This window comes from Patagioenas fasciata, chromosome 3, assembly GCF_037038585.1.
Source record: "Patagioenas fasciata isolate bPatFas1 chromosome 3, bPatFas1.hap1, whole genome shotgun sequence".
Taxonomy (NCBI): domain Eukaryota; kingdom Metazoa; phylum Chordata; class Aves; order Columbiformes; family Columbidae; genus Patagioenas; species Patagioenas fasciata.
Genome location: NC_092522.1, coordinates 125,088,868 through 125,109,007, shown reverse-complemented (window position 1 = coordinate 125,109,007; position 20,140 = coordinate 125,088,868). Strand labels below are relative to the sequence as shown.

The window sequence follows — 20,140 nt, the reverse complement described above, 5'->3', positions numbered from 1 at the left end:
AGCTCTAGACGTTGCTTGTGCTCCATGGCCTTGCAGGTTCTGTTTTGTCTGAATCAACCCTTCCCTTCTCAGCAAAGTGCAAAATAGGCCCCGCTTGGCAGTTGTCTGGGATGTCTCCCAATTAGCCTTGGGTTGTTATTTTTCCCGGTCAGTTCTGTTCTTCCCAGCAAAGTGCAAACTGGACCTTATCTTGCAAGTGGTCAGTGGAGTTTGTAGTTGCTTTTGGGAAATAAGAGCAGAACTTTACAACGGAAAATGTTAGCAAATCCAGCCTACCCACTAACACGAAGCAGAGAGTATATTAAAAATCATACAACTGTATATCTCTAAGTAATTTATTATATTTAGTGTGCATTGACTTAAGCTGAACGATTAGTATTAAACTTAAATTGGGCTCATCCACTGAGCTGTGAGCAGTAAAACCATGGCCACACAGCTCACTTGTTGAGCAGGGAGAGCTCCCAGTAGCTCATCCAGGCTGTTGTATTTAGAGAGTAAAGGGGTTGACCCGTAGTCAAATTGCACACGGTAGGAAAAGCCTGCACGGGAGTCCCTGAGCCCACAAGTTACTGGGGTTCAGTTCCCGTTCTGCTTCCCGTGGGTCTCCCGGCAGGAGTTCTTGGCCTGGCTGCGGCTCAGGCCGTTCCCTCCTCTGGAGCCCGGACCAAACTGCTCTGCTTTGGCTGGGGGGGACTGAACCCAGCGAGGGGGACAGAGAGCGAATTGAGCTGTGCTGAACGTGCAGCCCGGCTGGGATCCCAGATCCAAGGGCACCTCCGAGCGTTAGGGTGCAAAATGTTCTGTGTTTCCCTCTTTTTGCTGTGCATCCAAACCTCAGCCCAAATCCTGAGCCCCATCTGCACAGGCAGGGGAAGCAAAATAAGCAGGTGCTCTCAGCACATTCCTCTTGGTGCTGCTGCCCTGCAGGGTTTGCCAGGAGAGGGATGGGCCCCTTGCCCAATTAAACTCCTCAGCTGACAAAAGTTTCTGGACAACTGCCATAAGTGACAGCAGTGACACCTGAGCCTCTCCAAAACCCACTTAAATAAGCGCCACGTTTGCGATGCAACGGTGACATCACAGTGACACACAAGGGCTGCCCTGGTGCCCCAGGGCTGAGCTGGCACAGGGGATGGTGCAGCCGCCCCAGAGAGCCCCTGTGTCAGGGTTTGGGGGACACAGCCCAGGGCCTGCAGGGAGCAGGAAGGTCCTTCTGGGCCACCCACCTGCACCCCCAGGCACGATGGCCACTGTGCCGGCCACCTGGGCCTGGAGGCACCGGGCTCTGTGTGTCCCCAGCCGGCCCTGCTGGCCCTGACACTCCCCCGCAGTTTGGCCTGCAGCTCGGAGCAGCAATGCTGCTGCAGAAGAACGCGGAAAATCTGTTTAGGCTGGTGATAAGCACCAGACTTTATTCTAACCAGAACTGTTCAGTGGAGAACCAAATACAAGTGGAAGAGGAAGGGAGGAAATGAGAGGATGTGACAGAAAGTGAGAGAAAAAGAGGGAGCGAGAAAGAGATAGGAAGAGAGAAAGAGAGCAAGAAAGAAAGGCAATGAAGGAAAGAAAGAGAGACAAAGAGAGGAAGAAAGCCAGAAGGAAAGAACATCCCAGCCCTCCATCAGCAACACAGAGCAGCTCAGCAGATCCCATTGTGTCAGCCCCACTATTGGTGCTGAAACACAGCCCCAGGGGCCCTGCGAGAGCTCGCTGGGTGCTGTGTGCTCTGCGCTGCTGGTCCTGGCTGGTCAGCAGAACCCCTGGTGCATCGTGTCACCCCCACCCAAACCAGCACCAGCAGAGTTCACCCCGTCTCCCAGCACCACCCCAACACTCCACAGCACCTCATCCTGCAGAAAACACCTCCTGACCAACCCAGCTCTAACAGCCGCACGGGACAGCCCGGCCCCGGCCTCCCATGCTGCGCTGCCCCTGCCCACGCTCCTTGTGGTCCCACCTTGTCCTCCCAGAGCTCTATGCCACCTCTTTCGTGGTGTGCAAGGGCGTGTGAGCCCTGCGCTGGAGACCCAGATGCACCATCTGGTCCCGCTCCACGGTGCCGGTGGAGCTGTGGGGGCGGGAAGGTCCTTCTGGGCCACCCACCTGCACCCCCGGGCAGACTCCAGACTTTATTCTAAACAGAATGGTTTAGTGGAGAAGCAAAGAGAAATGGGGAAGGAAGGAAGTGAGAGATGAAGAGAGAGAGGAAAGGGAGAGAGGAAAGGGAGAGAGGAAAGGGAGAGAGGAAAGGGAGAGAGGAAAGGGAGAGAGGAAAGGGAGAGAGGAAAGGGAGAGAGGAAAGGGAGAGAGGAAAGGGAGAGAGGAAAGGGAGAGAGGAAAGGGAGAGAGGAAAGGGAGAGAGGAAAGGGAGAGAGGAAAGGGAGAGAGGAAAGGGAGAGAGGAAAGGGAGAGAGGAAAGGGAGAGAGGAAAGGGAGAGAGGAAAGGGAGAGAGGAAAGGGAGAGAGGAAAGGGAGAGAGGAAAGGGAGAGAGGAAAGGGAGAGAGGAAAGGGAGAGAGGAAAGGGAGAGAGGAAAGGGAGAGAGGAAAGGGAGAGAGGAAAGGGAGAGAGGAAAGGGAGAGACGAAAGGGAGAGAGGAAAGGGAGAGAGGAAGGGAGAGAGAAAGGGAGAGAGAAAGGGAGAGAGAAAGGGAGAGAGAAAGGGAGGGAGAGAAAGAGGAAGAGTGAATGAAGGTAAGCAGGAAGGAAAGAAAAGAGAGAGCAAGACAAGAAAGGAAGAAAGGAAGAATGGATGTACCAGCTCTCCATCAGCAACACAGAGGAGCTCAGCAGATCCCTGAGGGAGCCCTGGCCGTGACCAAAATCTGCCTCGAGGTGCTGGAGGAGCTGCTGTTACAAAATCGGTTTGTCAACCCTCAAACCCCGCGGACGCCAGGGGGAGAGAACATCCCGTGTGCCTGCGGTGCCGTCGATGCCTCCCCAGCAGCCGCCCGCCCCGCAGCGAGACCGAGAACAACAGGACCTGCCCGCGCTGGGCGTCCTCAACACCCCAGCCATGGAGCAGGATGATGAGCAGCAACTGGACGTGGAAATGTGGGTGGAGTGTGAGCTGGTCACGAGTGGGGAGCCGGTCTGCACATGGGAGACAAACCAGGTGATCCCTGCTGGGGCTGCGACAGACGCGCGATCAGATACGTCGGCATAAGGCTGAATAAACAGCAACCAGGCCAACGGGACAGGTTTGGCAGGAGAGCACGGAGGCTTCTGCAAAGGCACCTTGCACAGGGGCATCTCGCATCATCCACTTCTGAAGGGGATTCTTTTGACCCTCGCTTTCCTGTAGCACAGCATCCAGACACCTGTTGTACCTGAGATGGGAGAAAGTGTTGGTTTCACAGAATCCCAGAGTGTCAGGGGTTGGAGGGCCCTGGAAAGCTCACCCAGTGCAATCCCCCCATGGAGCAGGAACACCCAGCTGAGGTTCCACAGGAAGGGGTCCAGGCGGGTTTGAATGTCTGCAGAGAAGGAGACTCCACAACCTCCCTGGGCAGCCTGGGCCAGGCTCTGACACCCTCACCCCAAACAAGTTGCTTCTCCTCTTTCAGTGGAACCTCCTGTGTTCCAGTTTGAACCCATTACCCCTTGTCCTATCACTGATTGTCACCGAGAAGAGCCTGGCTCCATCCTCCTGACACTGCCCCTTTCCATATTGATCCCCATGAATGAGTCCCCCCTCAGTCTCCTCTTCTCCAGCTCCAGAGCCCCAGCTCCCTCAGCCTTTCCTCACACGGGAGATGCTCCACTCCCTTCAGCATCTTGGTGGCTGCGCTGGACTCTCTGCAGCAGTTCCCTGTCCTTCTGGAACTGAGGGGCCACAACTGGACACAAGATTCCAGGTGTGGTCTCCCCAGGGCAGAGCAGAGGGGCAGGAGAACCTCTCTGACCTACTGACCACCCCCTTCTAACCCACCCCAGGTACCATTGGCTTTCCTGGCCACAAGGGCCCAGTGCTGGCTCATGCTCACCCTGCTGTCCCCAGGACCCCCAGCTCCCTTTCCCCTGCACTGCTCTCTAATAGCTCATTCCCCAACTCACACTGGAACCTGGGGTTGTTCCTGCCCACATTCAAGACTCTACACTTGCCCTTGTTCTATTTCATTGAATGTTTCCCCACCCAACTCTCCAGCCTGTCCAGGTCTCTGGATGGCAGCACAGCTTCCAGTGTCACCACTCCTCCCAGCTTGGTGAATCATGGGCAGGAAGAGCAAGCCTGGACATGAAGCCAAGGCTCAAACTGACTGGAACTGTTTGATTGTGGAGGTGTTGATTTGCATCAACAACTCTTACTCATTTTAGAGGCTGTGAGGTATTGAGCAATAGTTGTCGCTGCCCTGTGTTTTTGACCACATATGGTCCAGTTTTAAGTATTTCTAGAGGCAGAGATTGATTTCCTTTATAAACTTAGCAGGTGGTGTTCCCGCTGTTGTTGTACCTGTTATGGTTGAGCTCAGCTTACTGACATCTGTTCTGGCTCTGACTCTTCACCCTCTACCGCTGGGATTCTCTTCACGAGTTGCAACTGCAGGTTTCACTACAGTGAAATCGCACCAACGGTGCAGCTCACTTGTAAAGACACAACCGTTTTCACATTTGGCCTCCCGTTCTTTGAAACACAACTACGTACAGCTATCCGAGATGCCTTCTCGTGATGGGTCCAGGGATCCTCCCACATCCTATTCGAACTTTGCATCCTGCTCCTCCCCAAAGCCCGGGCACTTTAACAGTAGCCTCATTAAATCCCCGTCTGTCTCCCACTACCCACCTCCACTCATTATCTAAGTGAATTTCATTTCCATACATGAGGTTCATACCCATCTCATTGGGGGGATTCTTAACTCCTCCCCAGCTGGAGCTCGAGGCCGTGGCCATTCCCGAGTTCTCTGTCCATGGGCTTGGAGGAGATGGACCGGCCACTTCTTGTTTCTTGCCATTCCATGGGGTGCTGTAAGAGATAATAAATAGACACTGAAAATAGACTTGCCCCCCTTTTTAGTTTCTTTACCTATAGTCATTGGGTTGTTGGCTGTTCACTATTCACGTGGTATATTTAATTTTCTTTGCCTAGAAGTTCAACAGCAGAATGAGATCACAGTCGGACAGGATACAGCCCGTCCCATTTAGGTTCTAATTTCTATTTACATGTGAAAACTTTGACCCCTCAACCCAGGGCCTGCGGGAAGGGAAGGGAAGGGAAGGGAAGGGAAGGGAAGGGAAGGGAAGGGAAGGGAAGGGAAGGGAAGGGAAGGGAAGGGAAGGGAAGGGAAGGGAAGGGAAGGGAAGGGAAGGGAAGGGAAGGGAAGGGAAGGGAAGGGAAGGGAAGGGAAGGGAAGGGAAGGGAAGGGAAGGGAAGGGAAGGGAAGGGAAGGGAAGGGAAGGGAAGGTCCCTCTGGGCCACCCACCTGCAGCCCTGGGCACCATGGGACACTGTGACAGGACCTCGTCCTGCAGAAACACCTCCCCACCAACCTGGCTCCGACAGCTGCACGGGACAGCCCGGCCCCGGCCTCCCACGCTGCGCTGCCCCTGCCCACGCTCCTCGCCGTCCCACCTTGTCCTGCCAGAGCTCTTCACGCCACCTCCTCCGTGGTGTACAAGGGCGCGTGAGCCCTGCGCTGCAGATCCAGATGCACCATCTGATCCCGCTCCACGGTGCCGGGGGGTTCCGAGCTCCCGATGCACTGACAGCACAGTGCGGTCCTGACGCTCCTCATCGCAGTGGCCCAGGAGTGCTGGACACACTGCAGACTGAGCCCCTGCCCCAGGACCTTGAACCCCACCGGGGGCAGCGGCTCCAGCCCAGCCCCGCGCAGCCGGTCCAGGGCCGCAGGGGAGGGGGCCTGTGCCCATGGGGGCCGGGGATACATGGAGACTGCGCTGGGGAGAAACTCCCCCTGCCCAGGCGGCTGCAGGTCTGGAGCAGCCCTTCTGTCCTCCTCACCCAGTCCTGTCTGTCCCTCTGGTGTCCCCTGGGCGCTGAAGATGGGCTGTGGGGCCTTTGAGCACTCGCTGCCCCAAAGGCTCGTGGGCAGAGAGCCGTCACAGTCCTTGCAGCTCGTCTCGGGGGCTCTTTCGGGGAGCATCTGTATTTTCTCCCATGTGTAGACCGGCTTTCCACTGATGATGAGTGCAAAGATCAGTCTCATTTTCACATCCAGTTCCGGCTCCAGGCCACCAATGTACGACACCAGGCTCATTTTCTGGAGAGCAACAACCAGCAGGGGCAGGCCCTGTTGCTCCACAGGCCCACTGCAGTGCGGACAGCCGCTGGTGACACATCGACGGCACTCCAGGCATACGGGATATTTGCTCATCCTGTCTGCAGGTGGGACATGAGACTCGCCATCCTGAGATCTTATCTTCAGCTTCTCCAGCAGGTTAAGGCAGACTTCAGTCATGTCCAGGGACTGCATCAGGGATCTGGCGAGCTCCTCCGTGTTGCCGATGCTGTGCCGGTTCCTGGGGAGCTTGGAGCTGCTGTCGGCACAGGCAGCTCTGGGACGGGGCTGCTCCCCCATGGGGTCCGTCCCGCTGCTGCTCTGAGGTTTCATCCTCACAGAGGTGCCCTGTCCGCAGGAAGCAAAGCCCGGGTCAGTGTGAGGTGCCCCTCTCGGCCAGGAACCAAGGACCCTGGGAAGGGTGGCTGGAGTGACAGGGACAGGAGTGGCCCAGCCCCAAGCCTGGTGCCCAGCGGAGGTGGCTCGGTGGCTCCAGGGCAGGCGCCAGGCGGGGTGGGCAATGGGCACTGCTCACTGTTCCCTCCCAAAATGGGGCCCAGGACAGACACCGACCTTGGCCTTGGTGGTGTTGGCCCGACGGGCCTTGTAGGTGTCCACACCCAGGATGCCCAGCAAGATGCAGGGCAGCAGGATGTTGCAGAGGACCGCGAGAGGCAGGATTACGATGAAGGTCAGCAACCATTCCCCCATGTTCTTGACACAGCACCAGAATCTCCTCTGGGGTCTCTGCAGGACAAGGGGATGTGCAAAGTGTCAGCTGGGGAGGCCAAGAAACCCGGCGAGATCCCCGGGGTGAGGAGAGGTTGGGGTGACACCGAAGCACCCGCTCCTACCTGCGCCTTTGCTTTTCCTTCCATCTCTGATGTGTTTTCCACACACCTGCCCGTCTCACTTGCTCGCTTGCTCACTGGCTCGCGTGCAGTCAAAGTGACACCTGAGCCTCCCCAAAACCCACTTAAACAGGGGCCACGTTTGTGATGCACCGGTGACATCACAGTGACACACAAGGGCTGCCCGGTGACCCAGGGCTGAGCTGGCACAGGGGATGGCGCAGCCGCCCCAGAGAGCCCCCACCCCCCGGCACAACAAGCCACTGGGACGGCTGCATGGACCTGGGGGCCTCGAGAGCTCTTCATTTCTGGACTAAACCGGGGGAACAAGCTCCAGGCTCCGCGGGGCTGGCGGGGGGCGCTGTGCACAGCGGGATCCTGGCACAGCCCCTGTGCCGCCTCACAGGGCTCTGCTGACCCAGCCAGGACCAGCAGCGCAGAGCACACAGCACCCAGCGAGCTCTCGCAGGGCGCTGAGGCCGCTTTTCAACACCAATAACTCCGCCCCGACCCCCTTTATCTCCCCTGCCCCTCGGCTCGGGCTCGCAGACGTTACCCGCCCCCAACGGTCGCTGGGAGAAGGCGGGAAAGCGCCGCGCACGCGCAGTGCGAAATTTACGAGGGCCGCGGGGAGCTCAGCCGCACATGCGCGGTGCTGGCGTTGCCAAACAACGTGGGGACGCCGCAGCCGCCGCTCCGGGCGGGCCGGGGCTGCATGAGCCGGGCAGCGGGCGCGGATGCGGGATGGCGGGCACCGGGCACGGCCCCCAGCGACCTCGGGCCCCAGGAGCGCATCGCTGCCCGCCTTGATGCCAAGTGCCGGTGAGAAGCGGGGCTCGTGTTTTCCCCGCCCCGCCTGCCCCCCCCACCGGCTCCGTCTAAATCAGAGCCGGGCCCAGGCCGCTCCCTGCCCCACGCAGGCATCAGGTCCCGCTCCTTCTCCCCAGAGCAGCCCCCGCCCCACACCAGCCCTGGGGCAGGACCCCTACCACAAACTGGCGGGGGGCAGGGAGCCAACGTGGCCTTTCCGGCCTTCCTGGCACCCAGGACCTCCCCCCAAACTGGCCTTGGGCCAGGGACCACCCTGAATCCTGAGCCGGGCAGAGACCTCCCCACTCCCTGCTGAATGGCAGCGGGTCAGGGACCACCCCCGCAATCCCAGCTCAGCCCAAAGTCAAGGACATCCCTGTGCTGTCCCCGGCCCAGCGCTGGGGCAGCAATACCTTCTTCCCCAAGATATTGCCCTGCCACGGACCCGCTGCCCCCCGCACAGACTCAGCACCAGGCCGGTGCTCTCCTGGGTCAGGCCGCTGTTGTTCTCAATGCTGGGACTCCCCAGCCATGGGGACACCTTTCCCCAAACCAGGACGGAGCTGGGGGCCTTGCCCAAGCCCTCGCTGTCCCTCCAGGCTGGGTGACATGGGACTGTGAAGTGGCAGCGCCTGCCACCCCCTTCTCAGCTGGGGCTGGCTCGGGCTCTTCCCCACCCTGTGGAAACCCAGGGCAACAACCACCATCTGCTCCCCAAACCGAGAGCGACCCTCCACAAGGTGCCTGTGAACCCCGGTACCAACCCACGGGACCAAACCGTCCCTGCGTCACTAACGTCCCCTCCCACCCAAACAGGCTTGTGTTCTCCTTCCTGACCCCAGAGCTTCCCTTTAGCTTAGACTGATCCCAAGCAACGACCGTGGGACCGGTGCCAGCCCTCCAGCGGCTCTGGACACGCTGGTGTCTTCATGGCCGAGCAAGTGTACATTTAATTTTCTTTGCCTAGAAGTTCAACAGCAGAATGAGATCACAGTCGGACAGGATACAGCCCGTCCCGTTTAGTTCTAATTTCTATTTACATGTGAAAACTTTGACCCCTCGTCCCAGGGCCTGCGGGAAGGGAAGGGAAGGGAAGGGAAGGGAAGGGAAGGGAAGGGAAGGGAAGGGAAGGGAAGGGAAGGTCCCTCTGGGCCACCCACCTGCAGCCCAGGGCACCATGGGACACTGTGACAGTCGCCTGGGCCTGGAGGCACCGGGCTCTGTGTGTCCCCAGCCCCCGATGCTCCCCTGCATTCTCTGCAAAATAACGCAAACAATCTACCCAGGCTGCAACAAGCTCCAGACCTTATGATGACCAGAGCTGCTTAGAGGAGAACCAAATAGAAATGGGGTTTATCTAAAATTACTCAGCACTCTGACAACACTAAACAACACGGATTTGGGTATTGGTTGGGAGTTCAATTACTAAAGGTGAGGAATCTCAAGGATCCCCAGAAGATCACTCACCAGGTCAGCGAGGTGGCTGAATCCTCAAGGAATGTTCTCCAGACGCCATCCCACTCTAAGCACAACCTTCCATTACAAGCCCCCTACTCCAAAGTCACCAACTCACAGCAAAGGTTGGCTCTGGCAGCTCCATTTATACCCTCGGGCCATCCTAAGCTGTTGTCACTTATGGCAGTTGTCCAGAAACTTCTCTCAGCTCAGGAGTTTCATTGGTCAAGGGCCCTGTCTGTTGACCAAGGGGTGGGTACATGACCATAGTTGTCTATGGGTGGAGAAGCTTCTGGTGCTTTCAGGGTGGTGGTTGGGGGGGTGAACCTGCCACAAATTGGGCATCTCTGGAGACATCCCAGGCTGTAGGGGGCTCTGAGCAACCTGAGCTGCTGAAGATGTCCCTGCGCATGGCAGGGGTGGCACAGGGGGAGCTTAACAGTCCCTTCACCCCAAACCATCCTGTGACTCTGTGGTTGCTGGTTGTCCCTGCCCGTTCCCCACTCCACCTGCTGCAGGTCACCCATGAGCTGGTTCTTTTCCAGAAGCCGCGTGAATTCCTATCCCCACGCTGGGGTGCCCGTGCAGACCCAAACCCCTTGTGTTTCCATGCTGTGGTGGGGTTTGATGGGCACTGCAAGGACCTCCATGCCCTCGGGGTTCGTCCTTCTCCTGGCAAACCCTGCAGGGCAGCAGCACCAAGAGGACTGTGCTGAGAGCACCTGCTTATTTTGCTTCCCCTGTGTGTGCGGATGGGGCTCGGGATTTGGGCTGGGTTTGGATGCACAGCAGAGCAGTTTGGTCCGGGCTCCAGAGGAGGGAACGGCCTGAGCCGCAGCCAGGCCAAGAACTCCTGCCGGGAGACCCACGGGAAGCAGAACGGGCACTGAACCCCAGTAACTTGTGGGCTCAGGGACTCCTGTGCAGGCTTTTCCTACCGTGTGCAATTTGACTATGGGTCAACCCCTTTACTCTCTAAATACAACAGCCTGGATGAGCTACTGGGAGCTCCCCCTGCTCAACAAGTGAGCTGTGTGGCCATGGTTTTACTGCTCACAGCTCAGTGGATGAGCCCCATTTAAGTTTAATACTAATCATTCAGCTTAAGTCAATGCATACTAAATATAATAAATTACTTAGACATATACAGTTGAATGATTTTTAATATACTCTCTGCTTCATGTTACTTGGTAGGCTGGATTTGCTAGAATTTTCCGTTGTAAAGTTTTACTCACATTTCCCAAAAGCAACTACAAACTCCACTGACCACTTGCAAGATAAGGCCCAGTTTGCACTTTGCTGGGAAGAACAGAACTGACCGGGAAAAATAACAACCCAAGGCTAATTGGGAGACATCCCAGACAACTGCAAAGCGGGGCCTGTTTTGCACTTTGCTGAGAAGGGAAGGGTTGATTCAGACAAAACAGAACCTGCAAGGCCATGGAGCACAAGCAACGTCTACAGCTGAACAAAGCAAAGGCGCGCGTGGAATCAGAGCCAGATCTGAACACTGCAGTGAGCAGAGCGCTCAGTGACTCCCCCGGCAGCAGCCAGGGCGTCCCCACAGCCGCAGGAAGGAGGCAGGAGGGGCTGGGACGGCCTCTCCGAGGGAAAACGGGGTCCAGGCTTCTCTGTGGGCAGCTGGGAGTGCAGCCCAGGGCTGGTTACTCCTGGGGCACAGCTGGGGGCTCAGCCCCTCTTTGCGTCCCTGGGGAGGAGGGCAGGGGACAGAGCCCTTTGTTGGCTGGGGGGACACTTGATCGGCCATGAAGACACCAGCGTGTCCAGAGCCGCTGGAGGGCTGGCACCGGTCCCACGGTCCTTGCTTGGGATCAGTCTAAGCTAAAAGGAAGCTCTGGGGTCAGGAAGGAGAACACAAGCCTGTTTGGGTGGGAGGGGACGTTAGTGACGCAGGGACGTTTTGGTCCCGTGGGTTGGTACCGGGGTTCACAGGCACCTTGTGGAGGGTCGCTCTCGGTTTGGGGAGCAGATGGTGGTTGTTGCCCTGGGTTTCCGCAGGGTGGGGAAGAGCCCGAGCCAGCCCCAGCTGAGAAGGGGGTGGCAGGCGCTGCCACTTCACAGTCCCATGTCACCCAGCCTGGAGAGACAGAGGGGGCAAGGCCCCCAGCTCCGTCCTGGTTTGGGGAAAGGTGTCCCCATGGCTGGGGAGTCCCAGCATTGAGAACAACAGCGGCCTGACCCAGGAGAGCACCGGCCTGGTGCTGAGTCTGTGCGGGGGCAGTGGGTCCGTGGCAGGGCAATATCTTGGGGAAGAAGGTATTGCTGCCCCAGCGCTGGGCCGGGGACAGCACAGGGATGGCCTTGACTTCGGGCTGAGCTGGGATTGCGGGGGTGGTCCCTGACCCGCTGCCATTCAGCAGGGAGTGGGGAGGTCTCTGCCTGGCTCAGGATTCAGGGTGGTCCCTGGCCCAAGGCCAGTTTGGGGGGAGGGCCTGGGTGCCAGGAAGGCCGGAAAGGCCACGCTGGCTCCCTGCCCCCCGCCAGTTTGTGGCAGGGGTCCTGCCCCAGGGCTGGTGTGGGGCGGGGGCTGCTCTGAGCCCTGGGGACGGTCTCCGAGCCTGTGCCGCTCCTGGGGGGGCTCGGCAGTGCGTGCCAGTTTGGGGTGAGGGAACGGGGACTAGTTCGGGGGTGGGGGCATGAACTCCAGTGACAGTCTGGGGAAGAGGAGATCACCTGCGACCAGACAGAGTCTGGGGAGAAGAAGCGGGACCTGGTGCCGGCGTGGGGCAGGGAGCGGCCTGGGCCCGGCTTTGATTTAGGCGGAGCCGGTGGGGGGGGCAGGCGGGGCGAGGAAAACACGAGCCCCGTTTCTTACCGGCGCTCGGTATCAAGGCGGGCGGCGATGCGCTCCTGGGGCCCGGGGTCGCTGGGGGCCGGGCCCGGTGCCCGCCATCCCGCATCCGCGCCCGCTGCCCGGCTCATGGAGCCCCGGCCCGCCCGGAGCGGCGGCTGCAGCGCATGCGCACGGCGGCTGCGGCGTCCCCGCGTTGCTTGGCAACGCCAGCACTGGGCATGCGCGTCTGAGGTTCTTGCGCCTCTCGGCAACTCGGCAGATGGTCCCCGCGCTTTCCCGCCTCCTGCCAGCGACCGTTGGGGGCGAGTAACGTCTGCGGGCCCGAGCCGAGGGGCAGGGGAGATAAAGGGGGTCAGGGCGGAGTTATTGGTGCTGAGAAACGGCTCCGAGAGCTCGCTGGGTGCTGTGTGCTCTGCGCTGCTGGTCCTGGCTGGGTCAGCAGAGCCCTGTGAGGCGGCACAGGGGCTGTGCCAGGATCCCGCTGTGCACAGCGCCCCCCGCCAGCCCCGCGGAGCCTGGAGCTTGTTCCCCCGGTTTAGTCCAGAAATGAAGAGCTCTCAAGGCTGTTTCAAGGATTGCAGAGTTTAATGGTGACAGAAGCGTGGTGTCGGCGCTGAGCTCTCCGCTCACAGCTGCTCTTCGGGGCTCTGCTGCCCGAGGCCTCCAGAGGCGGCAGGCGGATCTTCGCTCCATCCCAGCAGAGCTCCAGGCGCTTGGGGGCTCCTCCTGTCCTTGGGCCGGGGCTGCACAGGGAGCAAACGAGTCGGGGGTGTGAGCAGCAGCATGGGGCGTCTCCTGGGCCCCAGCAGGGTGGGGGCAGCTGGCTCAGCGCACACGGGAACCAGCGGCCACCTGCTGGAGCACCTCCATGGGCCAAGGGGACCCAGCTGGTGGGGAGTCAGCACTTTGTGTCACCCCCACCCAAACCAGCACCAGCGGAGTTCACCCCGTCTGCCAGCGCCACCCCAACACTCCACAGGACCTCGTCCTGCAGAAACACCTCCCCACCAACCCGGCTCCGACAGCTGCACGGGACAGCCCGGCCCCGGCCTCCCACGCTGCGCTGCCCCTGCCCACGCTCCTCGCCGTCCCACCTTGTCCTGCCAGAGCTCTTCACGCCACCTCCTCCGTGGTGTACAAGGGCGCGTGAGCCCTGCGCTGCAGATCCAGATGCACAATCTGGTCCCGCTCCACGGTGCCGGGGGGTTCCGAGCTCCCGATGCACTGACAGCACAGTGCGGTCCTGACGCTCCTCATCGCAGTGGCCCAGGAGTGCTGGACACACTGCAGACTGAGCCCCTGCCCCAGGACCTTGAACCCCACCGGGGGCAGCGGCTCCAGCCCAGCCCCGCGCAGCCGGTCCAGGGCCGCAGGCGAGGGGGCCTGTGCCCATGGGGGCCGGGGATACATGGAGACTGTGCTGGGGAGAAACTCCCCCTGCCCAGGCGGCTGCAGGTCTGGAGCAGCCCTTCTGTCCTCCTCGCCCAGTCCTGTCTGTCCCTCTGGTGTCCCCTGGGCGCTGAAGATGGGCTGTGGGGCCTTTGAGCACTCGCTGCCCCAAAGGCTCGTGGGCAGAGAGCCGTCACAGTCCTTGCAGCTCGTCTCGGGGGCTCTTTCGGGGAGCATCTGTATTTTCTCCCATGTGTAGACCGGCTTTCCACTGATGATGAGTGCAAAGATCAGTCTCATTTTCACATCCAGTTCCGGCTCCAGGCCACCAATGTATGACACCAGGCTCATTTTCTGGAGAACAACAACCAGCAGGGGCAGGCCCTGTTGCTCCACAGGCCCACTGCAGTGCGGACAGCCGCTGGTGACACATCGACGGCACTCCAGGCATACGGGATATTTGCTCATCCTGTCTGCAGGTGGGACATGAGACTCGCCATCCTGAGATCTTATCTTCAGCTTCTCCAGCAGGTTAAGGCAGACTTCAGTCATGTCCAGGGACTGCATCAGGGATCTGGCGAGCTCCTCCGTGTTGCCGATGCCGTGCCGGTTCCTGTTGAGCTTGGAGCTGCTGTCGGCACAGGCAGCTCTGGGACGGGGCTGCTCCCCCATGGGGTCCGTCCCGCTGCTGCTCTGAGGTTTCATCCTCATAGAGGTGCCCTGTCCGCAGGAAGCAAAGCCCGGGTCAGTGTGAGGTGTCCGTTCTCGGCCAGGAACCAAGGACCCTGGGAAGGGTGGCTGGAGTGACAGGGACAGGAGTGGCCCAGCCCCAAGCCTGGTGCCCAGCGGAGGTGGCTCGGTGGCTCCAGGGCAGGCGCCAGGCGGGGTGGGCAATGGGCACTGCTCACTGTTCCCTCCCAAAACGGGGCCCAGGACAGACACCGACCTTGGCCTTGGTGGTGTTGGCCCGACGGGCCTTGTAGGTGTCCACACCCAGGATGCCCAGCAAGATGCAGGGCAGCAGGATGTTGCAGAGGACCGCGAGAGGCAGGATTACGATGAAGGTCAGCAACCATTCCCCCATGTTCTTGACACAGCACCAGAATCTCCTCTGGGGTCTCTGCAGGACAAGGGGATGTGCAAAGTGTCAGCTGGGGAGGCCGAGAAACCCGGCGAGATCCCCGGGGTGAGGAGAGGTTGGGGTGACACCGAAGCACCCGCTCCTACCTGCGCCTTTGCTTTTCCTTCCATCTGTGATGTGTTTTCCACACACTTGCCCATCTCGCTTGCTCACTGGCTCGCGTGCAGTCAAAGTGACACCTGAGCCTCCCCGAAACCCACTTAAATAGGGGCCACGTTTGTGATGCACCGGTGACATCACAGTGACACACAAGGGCTGCCCGGTGCCCCAGGGCTGAGCTGTCGCAGGGGATGGTGCAGCCGCCCCAGAGAGCCCCCACCCCCGGGCACAACGAGCCACTGGGACGGCTGCATGGACCTGGGGGCCTCGAGAGCTCTTCATTTCCGGACTAAACCGGGGGAACAAGCTCCAGGCTCCGCGGGGCTGGCGGGGGGCGCTGTGCACAGCGGGATCCTGGCACAGCCCCTGTGCCGCCTCACAGGGCTCTGCTGACCCAGCCAGGACCAGCAGCGCAGAGCACACAGCACCCAGCGAGCTCTCGCAGGGCGCTGAGGCCGCTTTTCAACACCAATAACTCCGCCCCGACCCCCTTTATCTCCCCTGCCCCGCGGCTCGGGCCCGCAGACGTTACCCGCCCCCAACGGTCGCTAGGAGAAGGCGGGAAAGCGCCGCGCATGCGCAGTGCGAAATTTACGAACGCGCGGGGAGCTCAGCCGCACATGCGCGGTGCTGGCGTTGCCAAACAACGTGGGGACGCCGCAGCCGCCGCTCCGGGCGGGCCGGGGCTCCATGAGCCGGGCAGCGGGCGCGGATGCGGGATGGCGGGCACCGGGCCCGGCCCCCAGCGACCCCGGGCCCCAGGAGCGCATCGCTGCCCGCCTTGATGCCAAGTGCCGGTGAGAAACGGGGCTCGTGTTTTCCTCCGCCCCGCCTGCCCCTCCAGCGGCTCCGCCTAAATCAGAGCCGGGCCCAGGCCGCTCCCTGCCCCACGCAGGCATCAGGTCCCGCTCCTTCTCCCCAGACTCTGTCTGGTCGCAGGTGATCTCCTCTTCCCCAGACTGTCACTGGAGTTCATGCCCCCACCCCCGAACTAGTCCCCGTTCCCTCACCCCAAACTGGCACCCAGTGCCGAGTCTCCCCCCAGGACCGGCACAGGCTCGGAGACCGTCCCCAGGGCTCAGAGCAGCCCCCGCCCCACACCAGCCCTGGGGCAGGACCCCTACCACAAACTGGCGGGGGGCAGGGACCCAGCGTGGCCTTTCCGGCCTTCCTGGCACCCAGGCCCTCCCCCCAAACTGGCCTTGGGCCAGGGACCACCCTGAATCCTGAGCCAGGCAGAGACCTCCCCACTCCCTGCTGAATGGCAGCGGGTCAGGGACCACCCCCGCAATCCCAGCTCAGCCCGAAGTCAAGGCCATCCCTGTGCTGTCCCCGGCCCAGCGCTGGGGCAGCAATACCTTCTTCCCCAAGATATTGCCCTGCCACGGACCCGCTGCCCCCCGCACAGACTCAGCACCAGGCCGGTGCTCTCCTGGGTCAGGCCGCTGTTGTTCTCAATGCTGGGACTCCCCAGCCATGGGGACACCTTTCCCCAAACCAGGACGGAGCTGGGGGCCTTGCCCAAGCCCTCGCTGGCCCTCCCGGTTGGGTGACATGGGACTGTGAAGTGGCAGCGCCTGCCACCCCCTTCTCAGCTGGGGCTGGCTCGGGCTCTTCCCCACCCTGTGGAAACCCAGGGCAACAACCACCATCTGCTCCCCAAACCGAGCGCGACCCTCCACAAGGTGCCTGTGAACCCCGGTACCAACCCACGGGACCAAACCGTCCCTGCGTCACTAACGTCCCCTCCCACCCAAACAGGCTTGTGTTCTCCTTCCTGACCCCAGAGCTTCCCTTTAGCTTAGACTGATCCCAAGCAACGACCGTGGGACCGGTGCCAGCCCTCCAGCGGCTCTGGACACGCTGGTGTCTTCATGGCCGAGCAAGTGTATATTTAATTTTCTTTGCCTAGAAGTTCAACAGCAGATTGAGATCACAGTCGGACAGGATACAGCCTGTCCCGTTTAGTTCTAATTTCTATTTACATGTGAAAACTTTGACCCCTCGTCCCAGGGCCTGCGGGAAGGGAAGGTCCCTCTGGGCCACCCACCTGCAGCCCTGGGCACCATGGGACACTGTGACAGTCGCCTGGGCCTGGAGGCACCGGGCTCTGTGTGTCCCCAGCCCCCGATGCTCCCCTGCATTCTCTGCAAAATAACGCAAACAATCTACCCAGGCTGCAACAAGCTCCAGACCTTATGATGACCAGAGCTGCTTAGAGGAGAACCAAATAGAAATGGGGTTTATCTAAAATTACTCAGCACTCTGACAACACTAAACAACACGGATTTGGGTATTGGTTGGGAGTTCAATTACTAAAGGTGAGGAATCTCAAGGATCCCCAGAAGATCACTCACCAGGTCAGCGAGGTGGCTGAATCCTCAAGGAATGTTCTCCAGACGCCATCCCACTCTAAGCACAACCTTCCATTACAAGCCCCCTACTCCAGAGTCACCAACTCACAGCAAAGGTTGGCTCTGGCAGCTCCATTTATACCCTCGGTCCATCCTAAGCTGTTGTCACTTATGGCAGTTGTCCAGAAACTTCTCTCAGCTCAGGAGTTTCATTGGTCAAGGGCCCCGTCTGTTGACCAAGGGGTGGGTACATGACCATAGTTGTCTATGGGTGGAGAAGCTTCTGGTGCTTTCAGGGTGGTGGTTGGGGGGGTGAACCTGCCACAAATTGGGCATCTCTGGAGACATCCCAGGCTGTAGGGGGCTCTGAGCAACCTGAGCTGCTGAAGATGTCCCTGCGCATGGCAGGGGTGGCACAGGGGGAGCTTAACAGTCCCTTCACCCCAAACCATCCTGTGACTCTGTGGTTGCTGGTTGTCCCTGCCCGTTCCCCACTCCACCTGCTGCAGGTCACCCATGAGCTGGTTCTTTTCCAGAAGCCGCGTGAATTCCTATCCCCACGCTGAGGTGCCTGTGCAGACCCAAACCCCTTGTGTTTCCATGCTGTGGTGGGGTTTGATGGGCACTGCAAGGACCTCCATGCCCTCGGGGTTCGTCCTTCTCCTGGCAAACCCTGCAGGGCAGCAGCACCAAGAGGACTGTGCTGAGAGCACCTGCTTATTTTGCTTCCCCTGCGTGTGCGGATGGGGCTCGGGATTTGGGCTGGGTTTGGATGCACAGCAGAGCAGTTTGGTCCGGGCTCCAGAGGAGGGAACGGCCTGAGCCGCAGCCAGGCCAAGAACTCCTGCCGGGAGACCCACGGGAAGCAGAACGGGAACTGAACCCCAGTAACTTGTGGGCTCAGGGACTCCCGTGCAGGCTTTTCCTACCGTGTGCAATTTGACTACGGGTCAGCCCCTTTACTCTCTAAATACAACAGCCTGGATGAGCTACTGGGAGCTCCCCCTGCTCAACAAGTGAGCTGTGTGGCCATGGTTTTACTGCTCACAGCTCAGTGGATGAGCCCCATTTAAGTTTAATACTAATCATTCAGCTTAAGTCAATGCATACTAAATATAATAAATTACTTAGACATATACGGTTGAATGATTTTTAATATACTCTCTGCTTCATGTTACTTGGTAGGCTGGATTTGCTAGAATTTTCCGTTGTAAAGTTTTACTCACATTTCCCAAAAGCAACTACAAACTCCACTGACCACTTGCAAGATAAGGCCCAGTTTGCACTTTGCTGGGAAGAACAGAACTGACTGGGAAAAACAACAACCCAAGGCTAATTGGGAGACATCCCAGACAACTGCAAAGCGGGGCCTGTTTTGCACTTTGCTGAGAAGGGAAGGGTTGATTCAGACAAAACAGAACCTGCAAGGCCATGGAGCACAAGCAACGTCTACAGCTGAACAAAGCAAAGGCGCACGTGGAATCAGAGCCAGATCTGAACACTGCAGTGAGCAGAGCGCTCAGTGACTCCCCCGGCAGCAGCCAGGGCGTCCCCACAGCCACAGGAAGGAGGCAGGAGGGGCTGGGACGGCCTCTCCGAGGGAAAACAGGGTCCAGGCTTCTCTGTGGGCAGCTGGGAGTGCAGCCCAGGGCTGGTTACTCCTGGGGCACAGCTGGGGGCTCAGCCCCTCTTTGCGTCCCCGGGGAGGAGGGCAGGGGACAGAGCCCTTTGTTGGCTGGGGGGACACTTGCTCGGCCATAAAGACACCAGCGTGTCCAGAGCCGCTGGAGGGCTGGCACCGGTCCCACGGTCATTGCTTGGGATCAGTCTAAGCTAAAGGGAAGCTCTGGGGTCAGGAAGGAGAACACAAGCCTGTTTGGGTGGGAGGGGACGTTAGTGACGCAGGGACGGTTTGGTCCCGTGGGTTGGTACCGGGGTTCACAGGCACCTTGTGGAGGGTCACTCTCGGTTTGGGGAGCAGATGGTGGTTGTTGCCCTGCGTTTCTGCAGGATGGGGAAGACCCTGAGCCAGCCTCAGCTGCCACTTCATGGTCCCATGTCACGCAGCCTGAAGGGCCAGCGAGGGCTTGGGCAAGGCCCCCAGCTCCGTCCTGGTTTGGGGAAAGGTGTCCCCATGGCTGGGGAGTCCCAGCATTGAGAACAGCAGCGGCCTGACCCAGGAGAGCACTGGCCTGGTGCTGAGTCTGTGCGGGGGGCAGCGGGTCCGTGGCAGGGCAATATCTTGGGGAAGAAGGTATTGCTGCCCCAGCGCTGGGCTGGGGACAGCACAGGGATGGCCTTGACTTCGGGCTGAGCTGGGATTGCGGGGGTGGTCCCTGACCCGCTGCCATTCAGCAGGGAGTGGGGAGGTCTCTGCCCGGCTCAGGATTCAGGGTGGTCCCTGGCCCAAGGCCAGTTTGGGGGGAGGTCCTGGGTGCCAGGAAGGCCGGAAAGGCCACGCTGGCTCCCTGCCCCCCGCCAGTTTGTGGTAGGGGTCCTGCCCCAGGGCTGGTGTGGGGCGGGGGCTGCTCTGAGCCCTGGGGACGGTCTCCGAGCCTGTGCCGGTCCTGGGGGGGCTCGGCACTGGGTGCCAGTTTGGGGTGAGGGAACGGGGACTAGTTCGGGGGTGGGGGCATGAACTCCAGTGGCAGTTTGGGGAAGAGGAGATCACCTGCGACCACACAGAGTCTGGGGAGACGAGCGGGACCTGATGCCTGCGTGGGGCAGGGAGCGGCCTGGGCCCGGCTCTGATTTAGGCGGAGCCGGTGGGGGGGCAGGCGGCGTGGGGAAAACACGAGCCCCGTTTCTCACCTGTACTTGGCATCAAGGCGGGCAGAGATGTGCTTCTGGGGCCCGGGGTCGCTGGGGGCCGGGCCCGGTGCCCGCCATCCCGCATCCGCGCCCGCTGCCCGGCTCATGCAGCCCCGGCCCGCCCGGAGCGGCGGCTGCTGCGTTCCCGCGTTGCTTGGCAACGCCAGCACTGCGCATGCGC

General features: G+C 60.2%; 2 protein-coding genes across 9 annotated transcripts; both read right to left on the bottom strand.

Annotated features, from left to right (window-relative positions):
• Window positions 1–319: 319 nt before the first annotated feature.
• On the bottom strand, window positions 320–12,645 carry LOC139827667 (uncharacterized). Of its 4 annotated transcripts, XM_071807239.1 has the most exons (6): window positions 7,089–7,608; window positions 6,808–6,981; window positions 5,486–6,582; window positions 4,831–4,961; window positions 3,236–3,327; window positions 320–857 (listed from the first exon to the last, which is right to left on the bottom strand). In XM_071807239.1, exons 1-3 carry the CDS (start codon window positions 7,389–7,391, stop codon window positions 5,587–5,589), a joined length of 1,473 nt encoding a protein of 490 aa, XP_071663340.1. In that variant the 5' UTR covers window positions 7,392–7,608; the 3' UTR covers window positions 320–857; window positions 3,236–3,327; window positions 4,831–4,961; window positions 5,486–5,586. The 4 variants fall into 4 exon arrangements, with proteins under 4 accessions (XP_071663340.1, XP_071663343.1, XP_071663339.1 ...); XM_071807242.1 differs by lacking the exons at window positions 320–857; window positions 7,089–7,608 and adding an exon at window positions 9,363–12,645 and having other exon boundaries at window positions 2,408–3,327; XM_071807238.1 differs by lacking the exon at window positions 320–857 and having other exon boundaries at window positions 2,408–3,327; window positions 5,419–6,582.
• Window positions 12,646–12,731: 86 nt separating this feature from the next.
• Window positions 12,732–20,099, bottom strand: LOC136099309 (uncharacterized). Of its 5 annotated transcripts, none has more exons than XM_071807247.1 (4): window positions 19,960–20,099; window positions 14,501–14,674; window positions 13,260–14,274; window positions 12,732–12,908 (listed from the first exon to the last, which is right to left on the bottom strand). In XM_071807247.1, exons 2-3 carry the CDS (start codon window positions 14,636–14,638, stop codon window positions 13,279–13,281), a joined length of 1,134 nt encoding a protein of 377 aa, XP_071663348.1. In that variant the 5' UTR covers window positions 14,639–14,674; window positions 19,960–20,099; the 3' UTR covers window positions 12,732–12,908; window positions 13,260–13,278. The 5 variants fall into 5 exon arrangements, with proteins under 5 accessions (XP_071663348.1, XP_071663347.1, XP_071663345.1 ...); XM_071807246.1 differs by lacking the exon at window positions 19,960–20,099 and adding an exon at window positions 17,152–19,277; XM_071807244.1 differs by lacking the exon at window positions 19,960–20,099 and adding an exon at window positions 14,782–15,449.
• Between the last annotated feature and the right edge of the window lie 41 nt (window positions 20,100–20,140).